Source organism: Suncus etruscus, chromosome 7, assembly GCF_024139225.1.
Source record: "Suncus etruscus isolate mSunEtr1 chromosome 7, mSunEtr1.pri.cur, whole genome shotgun sequence".
Lineage (NCBI taxonomy): Eukaryota > Metazoa > Chordata > Mammalia > Eulipotyphla > Soricidae > Suncus > Suncus etruscus.
In genome coordinates, this window is record NC_064854.1 from 9,884,303 (window position 1) to 9,901,804 (window position 17,502).

Below are 17,502 nucleotides of genomic sequence, written 5' to 3' on the forward strand. Positions count from 1 at the left end.
ATGCTCTCCCTCCCTCTGTTCTTCCGTCCTATGGTCAACTCCCTCCAGTTGACTTGTTCACACCAACTGGCTGGCACTGCAAGTCTAGACGCTGTTTTTTTTTTTTTTTTTTTACCATTTTTCAGGGATTTAATCTTTTTCTGTCTTGAACTCAGTCCGCGATGTCACATCAAATACAAACTAAATGAGGCTGTGCAATCTTAGAGCTTCCTGGGGACTTTATTGGCTTCTGCATCTTGTTTTCTCATAAACTGCTCCCAAGGATGCTGGACTCAGCTGTGCTCAGGCCTACTGGTACTTGGGGGCCATGTATCAGACAAGGCTGTCACTAAAGAGGCATATACTCTACCTGTCCAGGCTGAAGTCATGTTCCTGAAACAGGGACAAAGAAAGTGATGGGCAGGCTGCTTAATTACCCTCCTCCTTCATCTCCATGCTGCTCCCTCTGGCCTTCTTCACTGGCTCTTATGTTCTCTGGGTCACTGCTTCACAGTATCTTTTTTTTTTTTCCCCCAATTCTTCCAGAAGTTTCTGTAACACAGACACTTGCAGGGCCTTTCATGCCTTTCCGTGCAAGGCCATTGCAGCTGGGCTTCATGCAGAACGCAAGACAGGGTTCACTTCCTCAGTGAAGCTGATTTCCTGACCCTGAGAGTCCTATATCTCCTCTGACTTCTACCCTTCCCCAACCTGGCACCCCACTTTTTTTGTCCTCCAACACCATGCCTGGGAATTCTCTCACTCTTTTCCTGGTTGCTCCTGCCAGTAGCTCTAATTGTAGTAGAGCTGTTTGAGAGTTTTCTCAAGGTCTGGGGAAGATTGCAATTTTCTCTCTGCAAGGCAAAGAACATTGTTTCTTCATGGTGCCGTCTGCTTCCTTCTTATAGGCCCCAGAAAGCCTTGATTATGGGATGAGGGAAGAGGGGACTCTCCCGAGTCTCTGTCCACCTGGCCTCTGAGGGTCCTTGTCCTGTTGTACAGTGAAACACTAGAGGTGAGGGTATGGAGTCCCCGAGTCCTGTCTTCACGATCTGTGTCTTTTATCCTGCATCCCAGACCCATGTGCTTTGTGAAGCAGCTTGAAGTTCCTCCATATGGAAGCTACCGGCCGAGTGTGGCCCCCAGCACGCCCAGAGCCAACCTGGCCAAGGAGCTGGAGAAATTCTCCAAGGTGGCCTTTGACTACGCAAGCTTTGATGCTCAGGTGTTTGGCAAACGCATGCTTGCCCCAAAGATTCAAACCAGCGAAACCTCACCTAAAGCCTTTAAATGTAAGTTGGGAGGAACTGTGCTTGGGAGATGCAGGATATGAGGGGTCCTGGGAGAGGCACTTGTGTTGAGAAACATGTAGAAAATCTAGAGCCCAGCTGTCCCATGTCACTATGATGACTTCTCAGAGCCCCCCCCTCCCCACCTTCATTACCAGCATCACAAGACATCACCATCACCTGATGTTTGTCCTGCTATCTTGGTAAGGATCTGTCCAGAGACAGGAATGGCTCCTGGAGGTACCTTCTGCCAGTACTCCCTCCTGGGCAGTGTTGGTGTGAGCTTGGGTCTTGAGAGCCAAAGCAGAATCTGGAATGGTGTCATGGAACCTCCCTCCCTTTAGGGGAGTGTATAGCTGGATATCATAGGCTATTTGGGACATATTTTTTTAGCACTAACAAAAACAATCAGAAGTTATTCCTGGCTCTGCACTCAGGACTCACTTCTAGCAAGGCTCGGAGATCATATGGGATGCTGGAGATTGAACTTGGGTCGACTGTGTGCAAAGCAAGTGCCTTGCCTACTGTTCTATTGCTTTGGCTCCCCTTTCTGTCATTTATTACATGGCTTTGTATGTTAAAAGCCATAAACTCTGAAGTTGTACATGGACTGGAAAGGTACTTGCTTGCATACTCCAGCTATGACTGACCCAGAAACCCTTGCAGCTCACTTTCTAGAAAGGGGTCATGCTGCACCTCCATATTTTGCTGCTTTATTTAGATTGTGACTGTCAACTGTCGGCTTGAGAAATGGTCAGGTGCTCCAAATTCTCAGCTCTTTACAGTCTGGTTATCTCTCAGCAAGCACGCATGCTACAGTGTTTTTGCGTGAATTGCTCATACAGTTGACAGGTCACTGGATGCGTTGAGGTCAGGAATGAAGTTTCTGCCTCCACACCCGACCCCTGAGTACATGGCAGTGGGAAGCCAGTTCCAGACTCCTTTTCCATGGGATGCGCTCAGTGTGCTTCCACTTGCCCCCCCCCTAACCCTGCAGCCCCCAGTGTGCTTGTGTGGTCACCTCCTATCTAGTTATCTAGCTGCCTGGTATTGTTCCCTCTTTTCAGCCAAACCTTTCCCAAAGGCCTCTTCCCCTGGGCACAGCCCCCGCACTTCACCCTCTTGTACAGGCTTCGATTACGCACAGGATGCTGAGGCCGCACACATGGCTGCGACCGCCATCCTGAACCTCTCCACGCGCTGCTGGGAGATGCCTGAGAACCTCAGCACCAGGCCGCAGGCCCTGCCCAGTAAGGTGGGTGTTCCTCCTGAGAGCCCCTTTCTTTCCATGAGGCATGTGAGTGGGGATTGGTGGTCAGGCCACATGCCTCCTGCTTAGAATGCCCTCAGGAATACCCAGGTCTACAGCACGCTTATTTTTCTGCACCCAGAAATTGCTCCTGGCAGGCTCGAGGGACCATGTGGGATGCTGGATATCAAACCCTGGGACCATCCTGGGTTGGCCAGGTGCAAGGCAAATGCCCAACCGCTGTGCTATCACTTTGGCCCCAACACAATTATGCCTTTTTTTTTTTTTTTTGGTTTTTGGGCCACACCCGTTTGACGCTCAGGGGTTACTCCTGGCTATGTGCTCAGAAATCGCCCCTGGCTTGGGGGGGACCATATGGGACGCCGGGGGATCGAACCGCGGTCCGTTCCTTGGCTAGCGCTTGCAAGGCAGACACCTTACCTCCAGCGCCACCTACCCGGCCCCTTTTTATGTTTTCTTATACTGGCCCATTTATCTGGATGATGAGAGATGCAGAAAGGGCTCATCAGAGAATTCTGTGTAGTGCAAGGACTAAGACTTCAAGCTCACACAAGTTCCGACCCATGTCCCTGGTTCGAGACTTGCACATACGCGTCTCCAATTCCAGGCTGTCACTCTCTGTTCTGTGTTGTCTCTGAGTCAGTATCATGGATTTATCTGGCCTGGCCAGAATTTCTCAGAAATCTGGTGGAATTTTGGACCAAGTCTTAGAACATTCCCTAGGCCACTTTTAGGAAGTGGCTAATGAGAATCTTGCAGAGGCTGGTCCTCTCCTGGGTCCTCCAGCCCAGTCTCCTCTGCCTCTCTGGCCATGCTACCATCCAGACATCGGTGCAGGAGTTCCCCAAGAACTGGAGTAGAATCCCTCAGCTTGCACCGTTGCTGTTGCAGTCTGTGGACATCGAGGTGGATGAAAACGGAACCTTGGACCTGAGCATGCACAAGCACCGCAGGCGGGAAAACACCTTTCCCGGCAGCGGCAGCAGCAGCAGCAGCCCCGGTGTGAAATCCCCAGAAGCCTGCCAGCGCCCTGGTAGCACAAGTGCCCCGAGCAGCTCCATGACCTCGCCCCAGTCCAGCCAGGCCTCTCGGCAGGATGAGTGGGACCGGCCCCTGGACTACACCAAGCCCAGTCGCCCACGAGAAGAGGAGCCCGAGGAGGTGCGTGAGGGGCTGAGGGTGGTGAAATGCACTGCTCAAGGCCTGCATAGCTCAAGGGCTATGTCACAAGGACACCCCCAGGCTCCCTCAGGCTGTCAGGGAGGTGCCTTTGTACCTGTAGACTGCTGAGTGCTATTTACAGAGAGCAGAACAGATGGCCTCTTTCACTGTCCATGGGCATATCATGGGGTCTACAGTGGTTCTTTGCTTTTGGGAGTCCCTACCAGCCCATTCAAGTGGAGGTCCCTGAATTATGGAAGCTGTCCCTACTCACTAGCCAAGGCCACTGCCAGCTACTGGTTCCCTGGGCAGGGGCAGAAGAAAGCACCCTGGTCACAAGGGCCTGGAGTGTCCTACAAGCAAATCATCTGCTTGTAGGGGGTGTGAGGGTGTGAAGGTGGCAAGTCTTCCCCAGATAGGATAAGAGCTTCTACACAGACAGGATTAAGATCTGTTTTAGGAGCAGGGCCTGAGTCTCAGGAGGCACTTCTAAGGGTCACCCAACAGGAAAACAATGGGGCATCAGTGCCCAGAAATATCTGCTCCTAACACTCTGAGGACTCAGGTCTGGTGGCTCAGGTCTGGTCAGAAGTTGAGGAGTGATTGCTAGGATGTATCTGGGGCCAGTGTGATACTTCTTCATACTCATCTGATCCCTGGAGTTGGGGCTCTCCCCTTCGACTGTACCCCTGAATTACAGAGGCCCCTTGGAGAGCATTAGGTAACAGGAGCTGCTGTACAAGGTGTTCAGGAAGTTAGGACAGAGACCTGTGGGTGGATTGGGGAGACCCTTAGGAGGGAAGTGCAGGGTGGTTAGGGCTGCCTCCATGGAGGCCTCGGGGCTCCCTCCCCAACTTGTTCCTTTCCCACTCAGCCCCAGCACTTGTCCCTTGGCTTAGCGATAGGCCAGTTGTAGGGATAAAGATCCAGAGGAAGCCTCACTCATACTGGGTAGGGGGCATCTGGGTTGAACCTGTTTTTCCATGATGGGGGTAGACCCATCTAGGGGGCTCATGGGTGGGGACACTGCTGAGTGTCTTTCTTCCCTGATGCAGGTCATGCTCCTCCTCCCCACACCTCTTTTTTGTTTCATCATCTCTTTCCAGAGGCTGGCCCCAAGGAGCCTACTGACCTCCTCCCTTAACTAAGGGCACCCTACCCTCCCAGAATAGGCATTGTTAGGGTGGAGGTAATTCAGTTTGTCAAGTTTCACTGCTCACTCCAAGGTCAGTAGTTATTGTCTAGCCTGAATAATCCACTGGTCCCAGGTAGTCCATTCCTGCAGTCCCATCGTCTGGGCAATGATATCCTGTTGGAAGGCCCTCAGGAATGCCTCTGGAGACCCTGGCCCTGCACCTAACTCAGATCCTCCTCCTGTCTGTGTAGAAGTTCTTGGCTTGTCTGGAGAAGACTTGCATCTCCACCCACATCTAGTAGATCACTTGTTTGTAGGACATTCCAGGCCCTTGTGACCATAGCTTCAAGGGTGTGTCTATGAACTCTTGGGAGTAGCATGTCTGAGGATCTTGGTTCAAAGCTTAGGCCAATGAGGCCTGTTACATGAGTAGCTGGACACAGGGCCACTGGCTATTCTGGCAGTGACAGAGCTACAGTTCCTGCTGCTCACTTACGGACACTCCCTCACTGGGGACCCCTATCTTTGTGGGTGCTTCTATTATGGCAACTATAAAAGTTGTGAGGCAGAAGGAGCACAAGCTTTGCATGTTTAAGGTGCTTGATTTGATCCCTTTACATCAATTCCAAACTCCAAACAAGCAGATTAGGGTTTGTCTAGCAGAGGGGCACCATCGAGACTATGAGATCCCATGTGCTTCCTGTCCTCTGGGGTCTTCTGGCTGTGTCCTTCCATGGAGGGTTTTCCTCACCACACTTACCTTGGCAGACAGCCCATTTAGGGCTTTTGGGCTCCAGCATCATATGGATGGACATCAAGTCTTGGACATTGGAGGCGTCAATGCATCACCAAGCCTTTCTCTGATTTTGGGTGCCATGCTGTAGATAGCATAGTTGGTGGGTTCTCATGTGAGGAGGCTTGAGTGGAGGGGGGGCATTAGGAACTGGGGGGCAGAAGCCAGGCCTTTCCAATCCAGGCTCCAGGCTCAGCTTAGGGGCCCTGATGAGGGTGCATGCCATATCATGCAGAGACTGGGTTACCACAGAAAATAGTGCCTCTGTGGACACTGCTCTGAAGGGTCCCGCCCTCAGCGCTGGGTCAGCGCCCGGCTCCAGCTGCTGGCTGAAACCTCTCCCTGCTGGTCTTTTTCAGTCAGAGCCAGCAGCCCATTCTTTTGCTTCTTCTGAAGCAGATGACCAGGAAGTGTTGGAGGAGAACCTGGAGGAGCGGAAGTACCCCGGAGAAGTCACCTTGACCAATTTTAAGCTGAAGTTTCTCTCCAAGGACATAAAGAAGGAACTGCTCACGTAAGTGCCTACTCTGGCTGCCAGACACTGTGGTCAGTCAGGAAGAAAAGTCTGACTCCCCTGGGGACACCCTATCATGCCCCAGGGCCTGTCCACTGACAGGTCACCCTCCCAGCTTGACTGCTTTACCAGACCCAGTGAGGCCCTCTTGAGGAAGGCAGCAGGGGAGAGACCCCCAATTAGTTTCCTGCCTATGCCTCTTTCAAAGTGGCTCAGGAGAAAGTGCTCTGCCTGGCAGCTGCAGACAGGACCAGCTGACCAAGAGACATTCAATAGCCTTTCCTGATTGATTGGGGGCTTGTCACATGGCTCAGTGCCCCACAACCCTAGTGGACACACCTGGCATTGAGTGTCCAATATCAGGGCCTGTAGGCCTGTTGGCCCATGAGACCCTTTAAGAAAGACAGGGCTCACCTGTGCTTAGAGTTCTCCCCTCTATAAACACTTTTTGGTTCTCTACCTGGGGCCCCTCAGAGATGGCCAGTTTTGGATAGCACCGTGGGATGCTTTGAGGCCTCCTTGCAGAAAATGCTTGAGAAGTAGTGTGGGAGAAGCATAAGCAAGTCGGAGAAGGGCTGTGCTCTGAGCATGGGATTATGCTCTTGGCTTTTTTGAGGAGTCAGTAGGACCGCACAGCTCAACCCAAGCAGGCCTGGCGTGCAACCTTGCTCTGTTCTCATGCTTTTTTTCCTTTGCCAGCTGTCCCACCCCCGGCTGTGACGGCAGTGGCCACATCACCGGGAACTATGCCTCCCACCGCAGGTTTGTCTCCCACTCGGGCCCAGTCTGGCCTGGGTGCTGGCTACGTGGTGGGGCTTCCTCCTGTCCTTCTCTGCTTCTCCTCTTTGGCTTACCCCATCTCCCATCTCTTCTCTTTCAGCCTCTCTGGTTGCCCTCTTGCTGACAAGAGCCTCAGAAACCTCATGGCTGCCCATTCTGCTGACCTCAAGTATGTCTGCCTCCTGGCCTCCCCCCTGGGAGGCTGCCTTGCTCTGCTTTCTCCTTCCCTGAGGCTCCAGCCAAAGTCAGTCTTGCCAGGATTTCAGTCCAAGACTGGGCCCGGCCCAGCAGCGCAGCATGGAGGGCAGGGTCCCTGATGAGTTGGGCCGACTGTTTGGCTGGGGCTACCTTAGCTGGGCCTTCCTGCTCTCAGTGTGCTGTGTGCCTATCCCCTTGGCTGTGGTTGCTTTGGGCCCCCTCACTGCTCTCACTCCTGCCCACCTTCCTGCAGAAATCAGCTATGGCTCCTGCAGGTCTCTGGTCTTCTTGCTCTCTCCATTCTCCTGATGGCTGCTTGGGCCTCCTCTCCTTGCTGCTGAGAGCCTGGAAGGGACCAGAGTGGCCTTGGCTTGGGAGTCTAGTGGAGTGCAGCAGGCTGTTCTGTATGGCTTGCTAAATGTGAGGAGGAAGGTGCTTTGTCTTCTTCCCCCTGTACCCTGGCCGCTGCTTCTGTCTTGGCTGTGTCTCCCACAAAGATCTTTCTGTGCTGACCTCCCACTCTTTGCCAAGCCTCCTCTTTCTGCTTCTGCTCTTCCCGACCTGAGCACATAGGCACCTTCTAGCTGGCCTTCTTGATGGCTCTGCTCCAATAGATGCTTGCTCCAGTCTCCTGGGCAGTGGCTCTTGGGCTCTCCCCAGGACCGTTATCTCCTGCCGGTGTGGTGTTATTGCACATGATGGTGCTCAATCTATGTGCTGCTGACCCCAGGATCCCAGGCTGAGCTATGGTTATGGAAGGTTCTATTGCTGGCCCTTCACATCAACCTCTCTAGGTCGCTCCTCTCTCCTGCCTGCATCTGTGTTGGGGGACCCCGAATCCGGGCCAGGCTGCTGGGGCACATTGCATATCTGGGGGCAGATAGAAGCTGGTTGCTTGGGAGCCTGTCTGCTGAGTGGCTGTTGCTGTTGAATCTGAGCTGACTGGGAATCAGGACAGACCAGATCTCACAGGCTGGTTTTGCCTCAGCTGAGGGCCGCAGGTCCCAGCACTCAGGAGAAGTTTCATGGCCACCGGCCTCAGTTCCCATAGCTACACCGGCAGGCGGCAGGGTTTACCAAAAATCCTGTTTCAGGAGGTTCACAGCTTGGACATGACCGTTTTCTGAGGCTCAGCTCAGCATGGTACTTTTACGTGCCCCAGAAATCCAGCTGAAACTCAACCTTGGAGGCTGGTGCTTCCTTCCCTGGCCTTTTCTCCCCATTTGCCTTCTCTTACCTTCTTTCTTCAATTCCTTTCTCCTTTTCTACTTTCTTTCCTAATTACAAACACTTCCATGTTTTCCTACGGGCGGCCACGGGGCTCAGTGGTCCATCCCTCCTGCGGATATGTTGATTGCTGGGGGTGGTGGTAGGAGATTGACCTAATAAATAGCATTGAGGGGTCAGCACCCCCAAACCCTGGGAGCCTATGGAGTTTCACTAAAAGTCATTTAGAGGGGTCAGAGAGATAGTACAGTGGGTAGAGTGTTTGCCATGTATGTGGCCAACCTGGGTTCATTCCCTGGTATCCCATATGGTCCCCTAACCAAGGATCCCTGAGCACCACTGGGTATGGTCTTGCCTCACAAAAAAACCTAACATTAAAACTTGCTTAGAAAAAGTGACAATACAGGGTCTGAGAGATAGCATGGAGGTAGGGCGTTTGCCTTGCATGCAAAAAGATGGTGGTTCGAATCTCGGCATCCCATATGTCCCCCCCCCCCCCCCGAGCCTGCCAGGAGCGATTTCTCAGCATAGAGCCAGGAGTAACCCCTCAGCGCTGCTGGGTGTGACCCAAAAAGAAAAGAAAACAAAAGAAAAAGTGACAATAGACAGTCCTCCTGTGTAAGACATTCTATCAACCCCAACAGTGTGCTGGATAGGCCTTCCATGGGTATCCGTGTGTGGGCTGGCTCTCTAGGGCCAGAGTGCGAGGATGCCCACCCTATTTCTGGGTGCTGATTTCCTCTCTCTATGATCCTCTTCCAGCCTGGGTCATCTGTTTTGGCTGCTCTGAGTTCTGCATAGTTTTCCCATTGTGAACTTTGTTGTATGGTACTGTTATTAAGTGTGGTACAGGTCCAGAGTGAAACAGAGTGGCTGCCCTCTTGCTGGTCTCAGCTACTTCCGCTGGATTCAAACTGGGTTTTTTTCTTTCCCTCAAAGTCTGTCACAACCGATGAGCAGCTGTGTCGGGGTTCGTATTTGCTTGGCTGCTCTGGAGTTCTGGTTTTGGCAGTGGGTAAAACTGAGTCACCAACAGGCAGACTCCCACCACCTTCTTGACTGCTGGGTGCACACAGGCCTGCTCAGGGCTCACCACACTGGGCTTAGTAGTGTAGATGGCATTTCCAAGTTCTAAATGCCAAGGGAAAGGCTCTTCCCTCTGTGACTCAGTTGAGCTACCCTACTAGTGAACTCACAGGAATGTGAGGTGCCTGAAACATCTCTGGAAGCCTCAGGGTCCAGACCTCATATCATAGCCCCTTGAATGGGCTTTATCAGGGAGTCCAGACAACTCCTATTTGCAGCATGCATTGCATTGAGGACTCTGGAGATGGCCTGACCTGGTGCTTTCCCTACCCTTCAGTCACACAGGTACTACTGGTCTGTACTAGTGTCCTAAACAGTGAGGGGTGACTCCTGAATGGACACAGCCTGGGCTCCAGTCTAGACTGTCTTTGAGTTCTTGGCAGGGGCTCCCGAATGAAGTAGGGACACTATGGGGTTTGGTTTCAACACAGAGGATTGCATGGGGCCTCCTCACGTGCCTAACGTGTGCAGTGTCTACCGAGTCATCTTGAGAGGCACAGAGCATCAAGACAGATGTAGGGCTGTTTGGAGGGTGAGGCCTTGAGGTGGGGTGGAGTTCAGCGGCTCTGTGCAAAGACAAAGCCCTCCTTGCACTGGAAAATGCAGGCAGAAGTCCTAACTGCACAGGGGTTGGACTCACCCCAAACTCGGGAAGTGACTAGACATCTGTCTGTTCACAGACCGGAAAGCTTCCTGGAAAGGGAGAGGCAGGACTAGAGAAGGCCTATGCCTATAGCAAGGCAATCCTGAGGTCTCTCTATAGAGGAACAAGCAGTAGGCCCAGTGCTGAGGTTGCTGGGTTTCCTCTGTGTCTGGACATCATGTATACTGAGAGTAGCCAATATGGAGGAAGGCCTGGGCTCAGACAGGAGCTCAGGAAATGTACCATCTGTTGACTCAGGGCAAAGGCCTGTATCCCCTCCCACGTTCATGAGCCACCTTAGTCCTGAGCCCAGTTCCCACATGAAGATGGACCCACAACCAATAAGAACTACTCTGAGGGAAGGTTTTTGGCAGGTTACAAGGATCCACTGGGCTCAAATAGGTTTGAGCTGTCTTACCAGCAACAGGATTTCCTTGGCCAATGGGTTCATGGGCCACTTCAAATGCCCTTCTCTGGCCTTAGCAGGAACTCATCCTTCCCACCTCATGAGCTTTGAAGAAAATAAAGTTACAAACCTGTGCTTGAATACCGGAAATGGAACTTTACTTTCCAATGGGGCAGGTTTATCTAAGATTTGGGTGTGAAGTTGGCTATTTGGTCTGTTTTTCCTCACCCTCTACTGGAGGCTGCACTTTCACACTTTCACAGGCTCTGGCCACACGGTTTCTGTACTTCCTAAGTCAGGCAGGGTTTTGGGGTGTGTGTGTCAATGCTGTCAATGCTGGTCCCTGAGTTACGCTCAGACACAGGGTGTGGGTACTTGGATAGTGTGTCTCCTACTCTCTTTTGGCTCTCTCATTTGTTCACCCTCAGGAGAGGAAGCTGTCTTTTCTTCTTCAGGAAAGAGAAGCCAATATCACACTATAGGTTGCCTTTTTGAGAGCTTGTGCGTAAAATTTCAGTCTCTGTGTGTTCTAGAATCTTCTAGTTCTGCCTGGCATCCACAGGAGGTGAAACTGAAGCCTTGGCCACTTCAGTGCAGACAAGTGGTCCTGCCCTCCAGGGCATCCTCTGGAGAAATGGCTGAGTTCTGACTCAGGGCCGCATCCCTCCTGGAGGGCATCAGGCTAGCAGGGGGAGGGGACATACAGGGCCCAGTGCTGTGCGGGCTGTGGTCCCAGCTCTGCTGTCCTTCACAGGTGCCCCACGCCTGGCTGCGATGGCTCTGGCCACATAACAGGGAACTACGCTTCGCACCGAAGGTAAGCCTGATACACCCTGGGCCTCTTCCTGTTGGTCAGGTAGAAGGCCAGAGGCTGCTCCAGCCCTGTTCAGCGTTTTGGTCTGCAGTGCTGGTGGCACAGATGAGATGGGGTGCCCTCTACAGCCAGTGCTGGGACTCACAGAGGTGCTTCTTGTTTGAATTCTGCTGCTGCCCAGAACTTCCTAGTGTCTGTCTGGGCTGCTGCTCACAGAACTTGCAGTGGGGACGCAGACGGGCAGATGCAATTGCTTTGCAAAGTGACAATGGTGTCTTTCCTCTCTCAAACTCAGCCTGTCAGGATGCCCTCGTGCTAAGAAGAGTGGAGCCAAGGTGACACCCACGAGAGATGACAAGGAAGATCCGGAGCTGATGAAGTAAGCTCATCTTGGTCTTCTTTCTTGCTTTGTGGGATTGGGAATTCCCAATGCTGCCATTGATTTATTTATTTGCCTAATTATCTATTTTTCACACAGGGTGAAAAAAATATGATGATTTCTTGGCAGTGTGCAGGGAGCTATGTAGTGCTAGGTTTTAGATTCAGGGCTTTGAACATGCTGAGTGTGATGTGCTCTACGAATCCAGCTGTCTCCCCAGCCTGCCAATAGTTTTTTTTTGTTTGTTTGTTTTTTGGGTCACACCCGGTAGTGCTCAGAGTTACTCCTGGCTCCACACTCAGAAATCGCTCCTGGGCAGGCACGGGGGACCATATGGGATGCCAGGATTTGAATCAATGACCTTCTGCATGGAAGGCAAATGCCTTACCTCCATTCTATCTCTCTGCCCCCCTGCCAATAGTTTTTGACTTTAAGAAGCTCATTCTAGGAGCTGGAGCCATAGCACAGCGGAAGTAAATTTGCCATGCACACGGCCAACCTGGGACAGACTCAGGTTTGATTCCTGGCATCACATATGCTCCCCCTAGCCTGCCAGAGTGGTTTATGAGTGCAGAGCCAGGAGTAAACCCTGAGTGCCACCAGGTGTGGCCCCAAAACCAAAACCAAAAACAAAAAAAGGAAAGAAACAAAGAAGCTTCTAGATTTCCATGGATACAACTCATCCATAGTATAACCCATTTTTTTCTTTGATCTTGGGTTACACCCGATGCCACCCAGTGGCCACCCTGAGTTCTGTCCTTGAAAATTGATTCTGCTGGTATTCAGGGGACTACATGGGATGTTTGGGATTGAACCTGGGTTGGCTGCATGCAGACAAATGTCCTATCTGCTGTTCAGACCAATTCCTGGATATTCTTGACCAACCGGGCAGAGATTCAATACCAGGGCTTGAGGGTGCTACTTGGGTCCTGTGGTGTTAGGGATTCCTGGGGTCACCCCAGGGCAGTCCCACAGACACTTGTCAGCAGCATGAAATGCACACACACACACACAGACACACAGACACACAGACACACACACAGACACACAGACATAGACACACACAGACACACAGACACAGACACATACACACACACACACACACACACACACACACACACACACACACACACACACACACACACACACACACCCTCCACAACTGCTCTAGCAGGGAAGATCAGGTGAGAGGCGGGGAGGGCAGGTGGTTCAAAGAGGAGAAATCTCTGGAATGTGTGAATTGTTGTTCTCAGTAGTTGGCAGGGAATCAGTGTAAGTGGTGCACAGCTGAAGAGTTGAACTGGGACTGGGTCCTGCTGTGGGTAACAGAAGTCTTAGAGACTCTTCACTGCCCGCCTCATGTTCTGGGGGTGACACTGGATGTGAACTCTGATCCTGTGTGTCCCTTTCCAGTAGGGGCAGTGTCACTGCAAACACATCTGTTTAGAAGGGAATTTGCCACTTCAACCCACCACTTGCAGATGGGGGCATGTCTGTGTCACAAACACTAACAAGCTGACCCAAACATCCAATTTTCTTAGGCGTTTCGAGCTGTCACTGGGCATAGCAGGCAGTGGCCCCTGGCAGATGGGGACCAGAAGGAAATGAATCTGGCTACTGGGGCCCACGTCACAGGTGGGGTTGGTCACACAGGTCTTCCTTGACTGTGTTACTACAGGCCAGAAACATCCAGGTACTTAGTCCTATGGAGGGAACAGCTTGGTCTGAGGCCACGTCTTCTTGTTACAGCTTCCTTCAGTGGCATATGCACATTGGCTTGGCCACACAGGAGCGACCTTGCTGGCCAGCAGCATATCTTTCCCATGATCAGTAATCACACATGGATGTGCCTCTGACCTGAGGGCCGCCCATTAGGAGCCTGAAGAATATAGGCAGTACTGTCCACACTCTGTAGATTGGATCTGAGAGTGGGGACAAGGAAAAGGATCTTGAAGCAGTCTTTAGGGCCTGGAGAAAATGCCTGTAGCTCCTTTCAGAAGGGTTAGGGATTTGCAAGAAATGAGCAAGGAGCAAAGATTTGGTGTCAGATGGGTATGTAGTTGTTTTTATTTAAATCTTTTACAATAAGACAGTAATGAACACTAGATTAGAAAGACCAATTACTTGGTTCTTGACTGCTGCTTTTTTTTTTTTTTTCTGAGAACTCAAGGACTTACTGTGATTAGACACTGGCTTGCAGTGACTGGTCTCACTGCAGGCGGCAATACTGAGGTGAATGGTGATGCCTTTGTGAAGGGTTGCAGAGAAGGCCAGTGGTTTTGAAGTAGCTGGAAAAAAAAAAACGGTTTCTTCTTCCTGAAGTGCTGTCAACATTGCTTTTGCTAAGCAATCTCTGCAACCAAGTGGGAAAGTGGTTTTTAGCAGAGGTTGAGAATCCCCAGGATAGGTAAAGTCCTTTGGTTTTTGGGCCACACCTGGCAGTGTTCAGGGGTTACTCCTGGCTATCTGCTCAGAAATAGCTCCTGGCAGGCACGGGGGACCATATGGGATGCCGGGATTCGAACCAACGACCTTAGGTCCTGGGTCGGCTGCTTGCAAGGCAAACACCGCTGTGCTATCTCTCTGGCCCCTGGATAGGTAAAGTCCTAATGGTTTTGCTTTATGGCTAGGAGGGGCTGTGCCCACAGAGCCTTCATCATGAGTTTTTGCTATTAGTGTGTTGACTTGGATTTCCAACTATATGGCAGGGACAGATTCCCAATAGCACCTGCTGTGGGGTGGCTGCCTTAGCTTGTCTTAGAAGAATTTCCTATTAAAAAACCACTTTATTATTTATTTATTGGATTTTGGGTCACACCTAGCCGAGCTGGCTCTGCACTCAGAAATCTCCCCTGGAAGGCTGGGGGACCATATGGGATGCCAGGAATCAAACTGGGTTTCTCCTGGGTTGACCACATACAAGGCAAAATGCCTTACCACTGTGCTATCTCTCTAGCCCCAGAGAAATTCCCTTATATGGTACCTTGCTTCTGTACTAGATGAGGGAGTCAGATTAATGCTTTGTGGTAAAGTCATTGGCTGTGCTTAAACTGCTGATTATACAAAGTCTGTGGAGTTCTGGGGCAGTCCCTAAAAGTCTGTCATTGGCCTAGGCCCTAGATGTCCCTGGGATGCTGGCACTGGATACATGGATGTGCTTCTGACCTGAAGGGCCCCCCACCCCATCAGGGCCCTGGGGAATATAGGCAGGACTGTCCACACTCTTGCAGATTGGATATGAGAGTGGAGACAAGGAAAAGGGCCTTGAAGCAGTCTTGAAGTAGGGCCTGGAGAAAATGCCAGTAGCTTCTTTTGGAAGGGTCTGGGATTTGCAAAGAAGTTAGCAAGGAGCAAAGATTTAACAGCACATGTGACAGTGGAGCTGCCTCTCACGTGGGGACAGGGACCTCCTGGGTCTCTAGTCTGTCCTGTGGGGTCTGGGGACAGCGCTTATTTTGGGGGCAGACATGAAAAGGGTCCCTCCAGCTTTTGGAAGGACCCCTGGTGAGGGGTCATCAAAGGGATCTTGTATGGACTCAGTGTACACTCCAGGGCCTGTAGTTGCCAGGAAGAAGGAATAAGAGCCAAGAGGGGGTGGGGCCAGAGAGAAAGCACAGTGGTAGGGTGCTTGCCTTGCACATGGCCAACCCAGGAAAGATGGTGGTTCAATTGCCAGCATTCCATATGGTCTCCGAACCTGCCAGGGGCAATTTCTGAGCATAGATCCAGGAGTAACCCCTGAGTGCTGCCAGGTGTGATCCAAAAAAACCCCAAAATAATAATAAAAAATGTAAAGAATCAAGAGGGGGACAGGTGAGAAGCGTCTGGTCTGAGGAGCACAGATGGCGGGAAGTGCCTGGGGCAGATGCTTTCCCTTCACATGGGGTTCTTTGAGGTTGTTGTTTTTCCCCTAATAGATAGGGGATGGTGGGAGCTGACTGGAAGAGCCTCGTTTGGTTTCAGGGGAAGGAGAATTTCAGTTGGAGAGGCCTTTTCCTGAGTCAGACAGCATTCTGTCACATGGGCCCTCCAGATGATGTCCAAGTAAGCTCCAGCGTGGTTCTGACCAGGGCCAAGGTGCACAGTTGCTGGGGGACAGAGATAGAAGGAGGCTGATGGCCCCAGCCACCATCACCATTATGTGGGTGATGCAGACGCCTTCCAGAGTCTCCTTCAACTGTCAGCTGTTTATCCAGGTTGTGACCTGCAGGGTCTCTGGACTGTTCCTCTTCCCTCAAGTTTCACATTTATTTATTTATTTATTTATTTATTTATTTATTTATTTATTTATTTATTTATTTATTTATTTTTACCTAGATGCCCTGTTCCTGGCTGTGTGGGGCTTGGTCACATCAGTGGCAAATATGCATCTCACAGAAGCGCATCTGGCTGTCCGCTCGCTGCCCGGAGGCAGAAGGAGGGGTCTCTCAATGGCTCATCTTTCTCTTGGAAGTCTTTGAAGAATGAGGGGCCCACCTGTCCCACTCCAGGCTGTGATGGCTCTGGTCATGCCAATGGGAGTTTCCTCACCCACCGAAGGTGACTTCCCCCTTGCCCTCTCTCTTCTGCAGCCTTGGCAGTGGCAGGCTCCCCCAGGAGGCTTTATCTCCCAGGGGTGCAGCTGTGAAAGCAAGACATTAATTATCAATGACTGGGGAGGTCCTGGCAAGGCTGTTGGGGCTACAGAATGATTTGAACACATCTGCCTGTCTGTCACTTATGCTCTCAGTCTTGGAGGAGACCCTCTAGCAAAGGGGCAGAGTCCTACATTGGTCTGTGTGGACTTGAAGAGCTGCCTGCTGCTTACAACAGGTTGTACTCACTTCAGGTCCTGCCTTTCCTGCTGGGGCCTCTTTTCTAGTCTTTTGGACCCCATCTCTCCCTGCATTGAAAGGGACCCTGTGAAAAAACTCCTTGTATGTATGGTAGGCTCTGCAGGCAACTGGTTCTTATCTCTCCAAACATTTGGTTTAAGGGAGGGCAAGATCTTGCTTGGCAGCAAAGGGCTCTGTGTCAGCATCAGTCCTGTCTGATATCACCTTCTTTTCTTGTCCTTTTACTCCACTCTGGGGATTATCAGACTCCCTAAACATGGCTGGAGAGTCCTCTCAAATACAAGGCTGTGCAAAGAGAAGTGACAGGTAGCTCTCCTGGAGATATTTTGGGGGAAGGCCTGTGGAAATGCAGCCTAGGAGTACATAAAATGCCCAGGAGCTCAAATAATAGAGGAAGCTGAACAGCCTAGAATGATGAAGAATGTTTAAGGGCATCAGGAACTTTCCCCAAACCATCTGGTAGGCCAACATGCTTTCAGGGCCTTAAACTGGACTAGAAATAGCTGTCACCTAGTCACAAGGGACAGAGATAAGGTGCTGGAGTAGGAAAACTGGGGAGGCAGGAGGAGATGGACTAGAAAGTTCCAAATCAAGTTCCTGTTGTGATGCTGGTTAGTGAGGACTTGTTTGTAAATTCGGTGTGTGACCTTATACTGCTCTAATGTGACCTCACATTGTCCATACTGTATAACCTTGGACAGTACGATCTTGAACCAGAACAGCTAGACTGGCCCATATTATGTAACTTTGGTTTAACTGCGGATGTGTGTTCTTTGTTTGCAGCTTGTCTGGTTGTCCCAGAGCCACTTTTGCTGGAAAGAAGGGAAAAATCTCAGGGGAAGACGTTCTCAGTACCAAGTTCAAGACCAGCGATGGTAAGGTGCCCTCCTATAGTCCCTGAATGTGAACTTTGTACATCAGGGGCAAGGAAGGGGTACCTGTGGAAGGGGATTACTGAGACAAAAAGCCCCAACTGGAGTGAATCATGATGGT

The 17,502-nt window shown here is 51.3% G+C and overlaps 1 protein-coding gene across 1 annotated transcript in view; it reads left to right on the forward strand.

Annotated features, from left to right (window-relative positions):
* MYT1 (myelin transcription factor 1) overlaps positions 1-17,502 on the forward strand; it is a 61,726-nt gene that overhangs the window by 37,792 nt on the left and 6,432 nt on the right. The window contains exons 10-19 of the mRNA XM_049777470.1: positions 1,057-1,271; positions 2,336-2,523; positions 3,430-3,699; positions 5,987-6,141; positions 6,841-6,903; positions 7,022-7,090; positions 11,236-11,298; positions 11,591-11,674; positions 15,992-16,213; positions 17,293-17,384. Coding sequence (XP_049633427.1) covers positions 1,057-1,271; positions 2,336-2,523; positions 3,430-3,699; positions 5,987-6,141; positions 6,841-6,903; positions 7,022-7,090; positions 11,236-11,298; positions 11,591-11,674; positions 15,992-16,213; positions 17,293-17,384 — 1,421 coding nt within the window. The remainder of the gene's footprint in view (positions 1-1,056; positions 1,272-2,335; positions 2,524-3,429; positions 3,700-5,986; positions 6,142-6,840; positions 6,904-7,021; positions 7,091-11,235; positions 11,299-11,590; positions 11,675-15,991; positions 16,214-17,292; positions 17,385-17,502) is intronic.